General features: G+C 43.3%; 1 protein-coding gene across 1 annotated transcript in view; it reads right to left on the reverse strand.

The window, feature by feature from the left end:
- The window catches only part of T265_14281 (hypothetical protein), a gene marked incomplete at both ends in the record, with an annotated part of 21759 nt that extends 11720 nt beyond the window's left edge, over positions 1-10039 (reverse strand). Inside the window, 7 exons of the mRNA XM_009172928.1 lie at positions 1617-1699; positions 3035-3242; positions 3341-3553; positions 8072-8174; positions 9249-9346; positions 9437-9587; positions 9857-10039. Of these exons, the coding sequence (XP_009171192.1) occupies positions 1617-1699; positions 3035-3242; positions 3341-3553; positions 8072-8174; positions 9249-9346; positions 9437-9587; positions 9857-10039 (1039 nt within the window). The remainder of the gene's footprint in view (positions 1-1616; positions 1700-3034; positions 3243-3340; positions 3554-8071; positions 8175-9248; positions 9347-9436; positions 9588-9856) is intronic.
- Between the last annotated feature and the right edge of the window lie 372 nt (positions 10040-10411).

Here is a 10411-nt window from a genome sequence, read left to right on the forward strand (position 1 = left end):
CAGCAGCATATGGCAACCACGACAGTGCGCCGTCTCTTGGTAAACAAAGTCTGCTTGGTAGCACATAGTATTTGTGCTGATTGATGGAGGCATCAGTAGGTGAATGCATGTGTGAAGGAAGTTTGAAGCTGTTTAGAGCATGTCAGTATTGTAGTTGTTATTGACAGCCAAACGGCTTGAAGTCATCCGTAAGCACTAGGTTAGGAAGTTTTAGTTCACCCAGTAGCTCATTCGCACACACTGAAGAGTTTTAGTTCGAGTAACAATCCTTTAGGAACGCCGCTGATGCAAGACACTGAATCAGAGGGTCATTAACTCTGAACTAAAGTGCGCATCTGATGACAGAGTCTTCGGTGTGCAATTTTGCTTTTCCCACACTGCCTGGGATGTCAAAGTAAGGAATCATTGACAACGTGGTACTTGAAAGATCACTTTGCTCGAGTCAAAATATAAGTCATCAATCTGGTATCCAGCATCAGTTTCTCACACTTAAGAGCTTTAGTAGTCCTTCGGAGGTAAACTATAGAAAAACCCTAAAAGTCCTCACTGAGTTAAACATCCCTCACTGCGACCTAGCGGATAAGCTGAATCATTTCGACAGATGATTATCCTTTCCGTCATCACTCATGCGAGAGAGTCCTATAAGCCTGTCTCTGACGACCTCGATCTCAAGTATTTGTGACCGTGGCTCTCTTCCGGAATAAATTTACCACTGATGCATGCTATAGCCACTAATAACGAAGTGGACACTAATCCACAATCCTGCGAAATTTTTCTCTATTTTAGGTTTACCGAACAACACAGACAAAGGGAGACAGAATTTCAAGAGATGGGTGCTCGGCATCTGTTATTGAAAGCACTGAGGTGTGTATGACTTATTCCGTGACTAAGTTGGTGTTTGTCCGTTGGAGCTTTCATTTACTCTCTTATTCCATGGGTCTATTTCGGTGCTCGTGACAGTCCAAGAAGATCAAATACACGAGAGACTCACCTGAATCCCAGCTGAATGGAACGTCTGGAGTATTGTTCTTCAGCTGAATGTACTGCACCAGGCCGTTTCATGTTTCATTTGGTAAGATATTCGCAATGCATTGTATAGACATAAAACGCTACTCGTAAGGTGTTTGAAAGCTCTTCGACAGCCCATGACCCGTTTGGCCCATATCGGGTCTCATCAGGTAAGCGCGGTCCCCAAGGTTCCATCAGATTTAGGTTCTGTTTAAACCCGTGTTGAACGCAATTAAAGAAACGCACTAATTTTGCAATTGTATTGGTGTTTAAGTGGAGTATAACGTCGACGAAAGCTGAACTACAAGAGAGGCGATACCTGTTGTGGACTATTGAGGAGCATTCGGCGACCGTATAAGCAGTGTTCTGTCTAGAAAATATACTGCGATATTTCGAATAGGGTACCAACTGAAGCAAGAGACGGCCTTTGTGCACCATACTGAGTTGAAGAATATCATAAACGATAGGTCTAGCTGGGATTCATTTGAGTCTCCCATCAAAACCATCTTGTGATTTTTAATCACAAGTCAACTGTTCCTCGTGTGCCGGGGTCTGCATGCGGCGTTATAAATAACAAAAAGGCAAAGTAAACTGAGTGCACAACGTACGTGTATTTGATACTGATTTTGTGCCTTGTTTCTTGTGATCTTCGGTCCTATTCACTTCCATCAGGAATTCATATCGCGGATAGCTTGGAAGAAACAATGCGACAAAATATTACGGCCATTTTCGCAGACACAAGTTTACAAACTAAACTAGGAGCTATTGGGCTACGCCCCGAACCAAAACCTGCGGTAAAAATCTTCAGCTTACATCCTGTGCACTAGCAGTTCACTGGTCCTTTAGGTAAACCAGTTTTGGGCGCAGCTATAAGTTTTCTATATGAATGGTTGTGAAAGTCAGACGACACTCTAGAGATTGCTTTTAAGTCCTCCAAAATCTGAACGGGGGTCAGTAGACTTTTGAGATTCACTGTAATGAGTCTGAACTTACTTCCTAAGGTTAACTGTTTTTCCGATCTGTAATCCTTCAGTCAATATGAACTGACAGCCTGTGATGGACAGTCAAGTTTATTAAATCCTGTTGACAGGTTGTCACTAGTCTACCAACTGGTTTACCACATCAATTTCAGTCAAATTTTTTTAAATTGCATGCGTTTTTCACGCAGAATTTTTTTGGCTGTAAATTGCTGACGCCGACGAAACAGATGTTTGTAACTCAATTACGGATTAATCAGCAAAAATCCAGAATTTTCTTTGAAGTGCGTGAGATGTGGACTACTGATGATCCTCAGACAGGAAGAAGGGGGTTTGCCTCACCATCCTTGGTTTATGAAGGACTTTGGTCCTTCATTTGAAATATGTAAGAAATGTAGATAGCTGGTGATTTATAATTAGGCACTTAGCTTTCGAACCCGGGTGGACAGGATAACGTTCCACAATCTTATCCATTATGCTACCTGGACAGCACGAAGTCCGAAATTTCCTGCTACTTAAAAAATAAAATGGTTTTTCCTAACCCCACTAAGATATAATAGATAGAAAACTTACTCACATAGCAGGGCGAATAATGTCGTTCGTTTGAACGAGCTCAACAAAGCAAACATTTCGGACCTTTTGGGTTTTAGTAGTTTGTGTATAGTCTAAGAATATATGATTGACTGGGAAGCGTACATGTAAGGCTACATTATGTCTCCTAGTCAATCAGGTACGATCATTGATAGAACCTTAAATATTTACCCAACGCACATGAACTCTTCATGATGCCTGGCCTAGCCATCACTACAGCTAGTTCACTCTAAATGAAACTCATTCACAATCAGAAATCAGTTATCCGTGACAACAATTCCAAACGCCTGAAGTAAAATGTCACAGAGGTTCTGTAGGGAGGACGCATATATTTTCACGCCTGACATTTTTCTACCCGTAGACAGCTCAAGGAATGCTTATGAGAAGTGGGGACACCCATGAAAAGGACTAGCCTGTCACTGATGAGATTACCGACCACCAGAGACTGAGTGGCTTACCCCAACATCTTCCTGGAACAAGCATCGTCCAATAGTTCCTTAATGTAGTCTTTCTTTGCGTTGGTTTCTGAAAATTCACTGTTCCCCTCTCTCCACTTGGAATGGCTGACCACTGTAGCCACCGATCCGTGGGAGTTATGCTGGGACTCGTGTGCCTGTTCATTCTTGTCTTCAACTGGTTGATACTTTGTAGCAATTTCTGGTTGGTCTGCAACAGTAAGGAAGCAGTAGGAGATATTCAAGCTGGGCGATTTTATCACACAGGTCTAGAGAATTTGATAAATAAGTTGGTTAGGAAATTCTCACCAGATTCCATCTGAGCAATATGCTGTTTCGTCTGGTGTAACAAACAGTCAGGATAACCCCGCGTCTGAACGAACTCTCTGCGGCGACTTTCTAGCATCGGCTCGGAAAATAGATGAGATCCGGCTGCAAAGGTATTGGTTGGAATAAGCGTTCGTCTCATAGGCTTTTCCGCCATCTGGGTTAAGGTAGCTGGCAGGGATTTTATTGTACTACCTATAACACAAAGAGGCAAGAAAATCGATTGCAAAAGAGGACAGGGAATGAAAGATAGCTCGGAGAAAACAGCTCGTAAACTTCTCTGTGGCAGTAGACTATCCTCGGTATTGGTGGGCATATGTGTACAAAGTTATAGCAAAATTGAACAGATAATTCCGGGCTGCTAGTGGTCTAACGGTGAAGTGTTCAAACTACTCGACAGGAGGTCACGAGTTCAAGACCCCCTGGGTTTTCGTGATATGCGCAGAGTTGATTATTCGCAAGGAGGGTGAGAGAGCTGTACACCTCGGCATTTTGGCGTAGACAGGCCGCATGAAATACCCGTCGAAAGTCTTGCGGTGATGATTTCCCTAAACAAAGAAAGTGAGACCCCCTGGGTTTCCGTGATGTGCGCAGAGTTGATTATTCGCACGGAGGGTAAGAGAGCTGTACACCTCGGCTTTTCGGCGTAGACTGGCCGCATGAAATACCCGTCGAAAGTCTTGCGGTGATGATTTCCCTAAACAAAGTACTCCGTTACCACTGACTGGATCTATGTCTTCTTGATAACGTTAAGCCGAACAACCCTAATTTTATTCATCCTTTGCTGTTGTTGTTTCAACAGAAAGCAGGTGTTTTTTGTGTGTAGAATTTGGTAATCTTAGTCGTAGTTTCTTGTTTCTCGTGGTCTTGCCGGAGCATCGTTTATCGACAGAATGTTGCTCTCTATTATTCCTTCCGAATGCCGCAAACTGCGTGATGGACAATGTGTGGCTTGGCAGAAGGGCTTGAATGCTATTAGTAGTTTACCTGTTGTCAGTGCGTTCCACCTGCAGGATGAGGTGCCCGTGATCCCCATCCCGGCGCTCGATTGGAGACATCAAAAGAAATGGCTGATGGTCGGTGTTAGTGGCTGACTGAGCTCTTGGAGGTGTAGGCATCTAAGAATGTTTACGATAGGCCAGTACCAGCTCCCCTCCCCCACCCAGCCCTGCCCTTCGACTTCGCTATAAGGCTTCAAATATAATTAAATAAATTGTGTTTTTCTGCTGCAGTGTCAACAGTGTTTTTATTGTCTCCGTTGGTGATGATGGTGATTATGATGTAATATTTACAGTCGTAATACACTACTGGTAAGGTTAATGAAAACTCTTCGACAGCCCATGATCAATTTTACCCTTCTTGGGGCTCATCAGGTAAGCACAGTTCTCGGGTTCCCGTCAACTTTATGTTCTACTTGAACCCTCATTGCACGAAATTAGCGAACTACACTCACTTGCAAGCCAATTTGTTTTTGCAGGAGACTCGCCTGGAACCCAACTGAATCACTCGGTGATTATAGATCTGCGCTCTGAAAAAAGGTTTACTTGAAATCCTCTTTTGACTTGAGACCCCGCCGGTTTACACTGTCTTCAAATGTGTGGTTATTAAAGATTTTTCAGTGTAACAGAAGCTGTCTAGCTGCAGTGTAATCCCAATGAATGGTGCTTAAGCGTGCAAGTTTCAATGAATCAGAATAGCCAGAGCAACAAGTAAGTTTCATCAGATCCTCCTAACTCGATCGACTGTCTACCAAAGAACGTGTTGTTCTCCATTATGAATACCATTTGGCTGAAAGTTCTTGCGCAATAGACTGCGAAGCAGTGAAGCGAAGGGAAAACGACTGTGTTCGACTTGAGTTATCTTCTTATTCTTCGTGCAAAAGACAAAATCCTGCGGGACACTTCACACAACCGATTAAGGAGGAAAAGGTGCCGTCACCTCTTATCTGGAGCGTCAAGCTGAACTTCGTCCATCGTTATTTCGGATGAGGTCAACAAGAACTGCTAGGTCAATCCGCCTGATGATAGGAAGTGCCAGTGTTAATGCTTTGTGAGGGCATCGACGTCTTGGTATGGACAATTGTTCACGAGGATTAGGTTAAACCTCTACCGAATTCGTTTGCTTCCACGTCTTTTCTGGGGCGTTTGTTCCTCCTGATTTCGTCGTAGTTCAGCCTCAATAGTTACCGTAGAAATTTTTCTATCTTTGCGGAACTCTACCAGAACACTTTAACCGGTAAGTGTTCCATGATTCCCACTAGTGTCGAGATTATTTGTATCCCAACCACGCAGCGAAAATGGCAGATACGGAAGGACTATAATGTTTACAATGGTAAGGTGGTGGTGGACTCAGCATTTATCAACGAGCTCCTGAGGTTGCGTTCTATGATGTCATCACATTTTAAGCAGTTTTGAAGCAATTAGTAGGCTAGGTTACTCAATGGAATGACCTTGCGCCATATTTTTACCCAGCTGCTTGATTCACGGCCCTTTAGAAATATGCACCTTATAGTAGCTCGATCGAGCGTGATTGGTATGAACTATCCTGTAGTGTGTCATCCGCCAGAGGAGTGCCGCATATGGCCCTATTTCGCATTCGGTAGGACATTGGACCAAAAAAAGTCTGAAGATGAGGCAGCATAAGGATAAAGGATGAAAAACCCGAAGTGTGGTTTAAGGTCAACTTAAAGAATGGGAAAACGGGTTTGACTTATTTTCAATGATCTGAGAAAAAATTCGGGCGAGCAAACAATAGGGAAAAGAGAGGACAAATGTGCAGCAGTCCGTTTTTCCGAGTGTGATTTCATTTCCCAAGACATCCTCTATCAATTTCCCTTCTCCCAAATTTCCTGCGAGATTCTGCGTCAGGCAGAAAACATGGGGCCTTGCTTTCGGCCATCACTAACTTAAAGTGAGAGTGCTCAACTTCCTACTAGGAGGTGAAATTATCGAATTCTTCTGTGGATTCTCCAGGCGCGGTGTTCATTTGCTTTAATTAGGGATATTCCTCTTAGCCACCCAGATTTACGCGACAATACCCCGCCCCCCAATGAAATCTAAAATTCTTGAAAATACTTACACAATTAGAGTATTTTGTCGCCTCACGTAAAAAAATAACCTGCCCGTCCGACAAATAATGCATCACTGATCATAGGTCGCTTACCAGAGTCACTGGTTCTGTTATCCTAAGCGTTTAAGACTCTGGTAAGCAACCCAATATGTAGGCTTAGTAAAGGAAATCTGGCAGCCAAGGGTGAGGTAAGCGTATAGCCAAACGACTGAACCGAAAAATCATGCACGCCCTAACAGTGGCTCAATATTCCGCAGGGTAAATCGAGTTGACTTTTCGCCAAGAGAACTACTCATAGGGTTGCTGAAAACTGGACAGCTCATGACCGGTTCCGCCCTTCTTGGGACTCATCAGGTCGGCGCAGTACCCGAGTTTCCGTGAAACTTATGTTCTACATGAACCCAAGTTTTATGCTTACTTTTCTTCTAGTGCCTCTCTCCCTTGATGTTGTTATATGCACTTTGTTCACAGCTAAATAATGCAACTGAAACACCACCAGGTCATTGCTCACGTCTTCTTGTCTTGCTTACGCATCATCTAAGAAAGTAATCCTTGTAAATCGGGACCAGCCAGGAAATTGTCCCTAGACGAACTCGAGGGTACCCTCGTGCATTCATTCCTCCATGCAGCTGTAATTTATAGGTTGAGTCCGCAGTAAACATTCCTTGTGGAATTTCTGTAGGGTCTTTCAGGAGGTCTCGCAAAGATATTTCCATCCGGATTAGGAAGGCCAGAGCAGCTTTAGTCAATCTGTGTCACCTGTTGCGTGGGCTGGACATCATCTTCACTATCGAGGATCGAGTTTACAATGCCGCGGTGTGCTCCATATTACTAGATGGATCAGAAACATGGCCGTTGCGTGCCGAGGGCGTAAAAAGAATTTCAGTGTTCGACCATCGATATCTTCGGAGCATTGCCCGTGTTTGGTGGGAGGGACAGATCAGTAATGCTGCAATTCACCCAATGGTTTTGGGAAGAAATAACTCGCCCAGCACAGATCAACTGACCACTCTCCACAGATTGTGATGGCTTGGCCACGTGCTCCGTATGCCAGTCAACCGACTTCCTTGAAGGTTTCTCTTCGCACAACCACGTGAAGTGTGGAAACGAGTCAAGAGAGGTCAAAGAATGATGGAAGCAAAGTATAAAAACTATTATCAGCAAACTCAGTTGCGCTGGTTGATTCCGTACCCCTGGATGAAAATTACGAGGTGAACCACATCATTGGTCAGAGACAATGTCAGATATGGCTCAGTCGTACCCTCAAAAGTGTTCGTGCATCCAGGCTATTGCCTTCAGCGCACTGCTCCCTTCCCAATCCACCCAATTAATAGTCCTCTTTCTACGCACCCATTTATCATTTCTTGCTTCCAATGCGTAGCTACCTACCCCACTTCCCCAAATCATCGGTGAAAGAAACCGTCACAGCTACCACTGTTGTACGACAAGTACACAGTTCTCACAGCTGATAATGATAATGATGATGATGATTTCCCTGAGGAGACTATGCCCACCTTTCCGCGCAAATCAAGGAGCCAAATGAAACTGGCATCGACTTTCAGTAAATGTGCCCAAGTATTGCACGCCGATTTCTATGCATTAACCAGTTTGCGATCTAACAAACTTTATTTAGATCAAACATACCTGTTAGCCGGGATGGTGGTCCGATTTTGCAAACCAAGGTTGCTTGACTTAAATGAGATTGTTTTGCTTCATCAGCTCCTGGCATGTTGTGCCCTAGGTCCTCCTGTAAAGATAAAGGAAAGAGAATTCAAAAAGTACTGGCTCAAGCCTCGATGATTGGATCAGCTGGCAAAAGCTTTAACAAAATCGAAGATAACACTTGTACTGTTGGACACTGGTAAAAATGTTACGGATGCATGATCTTGGCAATGTGTGGAAACTCTGACATCTTAAGTACGTCAATTCGTGGATGACTTGTTATCCAATCAAATCAGGTGAGACCCACCGACTGACTGACCAATCACTTTAGGGATAATAGCAATTGTCAAAAGCGTAAGCAAGAGATCAAAATAAACGCTCAAGCTTGCACTAATAAAAAAAAACTTGAAAGACATCTCTTTTGGACTGAAAACAACAACACAACAATTTGCTATCTGAAATGTAAATGTGTCGCTTTCTGCCTGAATTTGCAACTTTTTTTCTATGTCAATTAGTTTGTGTTCTCACTTTTGCCTGAAGCGTGTCATGACCATCGGTATCGTGAGAAACAGAAATATTTATTAGCTGAGAAAACAAATAGGGCAATCTTTGAAGTCACGCGGTATCACAGCACCGGACACCAATGAGTAGTCCACAAGAGGATGTCCGTGTCAATCATAACAACACCGGAATCATGAGCAACAACGATGATAATAATAATGGCACTACTACTAATAATAACTCTGATAGTAGTAACAGTCATCATTACACGGAAAGCAACACCGGATCCAAAACACTAGTGTTACACTGTTGAGCATACACACTACCTAATCTGAAGGTAGAGATGGGTTTTTGTACCTACACCTCCAGGACACCTGGATAAGAGGCCTGGATAAAAAAAACACAACTTCCCTTGATTTAGTTTTGTCACCATTTCTTGTGGTATCTCTAGCACAAAACAAAAGAAGCATGTGGGCCCAATCCCTGAGGATGGTTGACATACGCATCCAGACCCCTATCACTGAACGTGGTAGCCCTTGAATTCAAATACTACATTGGCAGTCCTTCGGCAGTCTGGCTATTCAAAAAAGTTCTGATATGAAATACCTGAGTGGCCTGCTCCCTATCCGGTAAAAACGACCGAATGAGCTTAACTCACCTCATCCTTTTCTTGTTCCATTTTTGTTTCAATTTCTTTTACCCAACCATCAATAGGTAATCGATAAACTTCAACCCAAGTTTCCTGCGTCTGTGCATCTGAGGGAAAAGGTAAACAAAATAATCATTCATGAGCCTTCAACAGTCAGAAGTGTAGAAATGTTCTGAGGAACTTGGAATTTCACTCACCCTGGAAAACTATGGAACACACGGAACGTCCTGCCAAAAGCTTTCCACCGAGTACATGGAAGTCACGGGAGCCGTCACTCGCCTCCACACTCTGCAGAAAGATCAGTTTTCTTGAAGAAGTGATCAACAAATAGTGGGCTTTTCCTGGGAACTGAGTCAACCGAAGAGAAAGCGGAAGAGAAGTTACCAAGATCATTGATCAGCAAAACGAACACCACTTCCTCTGAAATTTGCGAAGTTAGCATTGTTCTTATGCGGCAGCTTCCAGCTGACCATTCGTCCAATAATTCACCCCCATTCGTTTCGAAAAGCGAGAGTCGATCCTGTCTGGTGAGAAGTATGCCAAGTGCGGTAACACTGTATAAATGAATCTGCACAAGAGACTAAACCATGTTTGAACAGTAACAAAACACGAGTTACTGGCAGGGTTTTCACAGAATCAGATAGATCAGTTTCAGAAGCTGCATGTGGTTGAAAAACTTTTGAATTCTTTTGGATGTTATTCCATGCCTCATCTACGGTTGTCCAAATAACTTCATCGACAATATCAATGGGTCGACTCCCGACACCGGCTGATGTGAAATAGGGTTCCACAGATAACATGGTCCCTAGGCTGGAGAAAAATGAATGAATAACGTCTTTTTCGATTTGACAGATAACAAAGGGTCGAATTTGTGTAGCTCTCATACAAACACGTTGCACATGTATCTTTAGCGGCCGTATTATGTAGATTGGCAGTTCTAGGTGTATTCAAGAGATCCACACATAAATCAACTAAGGATATGCTAGGTTCTGAGGATTTACATAGCTGTATTGCTCTTCCTTCAACTGAATACATGGGTTTTAAAACCAATACATTGACATGCTGGACCCAATAACCTCAGGAGTTTGCCAGCTCAAAAGCCAACGAGTGTGAGTTCGTGCATAGCAAGTAAGAAGTCTTCCTTAGAGAGGATCACGTTTCGTCAACTAAGG

The sequence above is a fragment of the Opisthorchis viverrini genome (assembly GCF_000715545.1).
Source record: "Opisthorchis viverrini unplaced genomic scaffold opera_v5_170, whole genome shotgun sequence".
NCBI lineage: Eukaryota > Metazoa > Platyhelminthes > Trematoda > Opisthorchiida > Opisthorchiidae > Opisthorchis > Opisthorchis viverrini.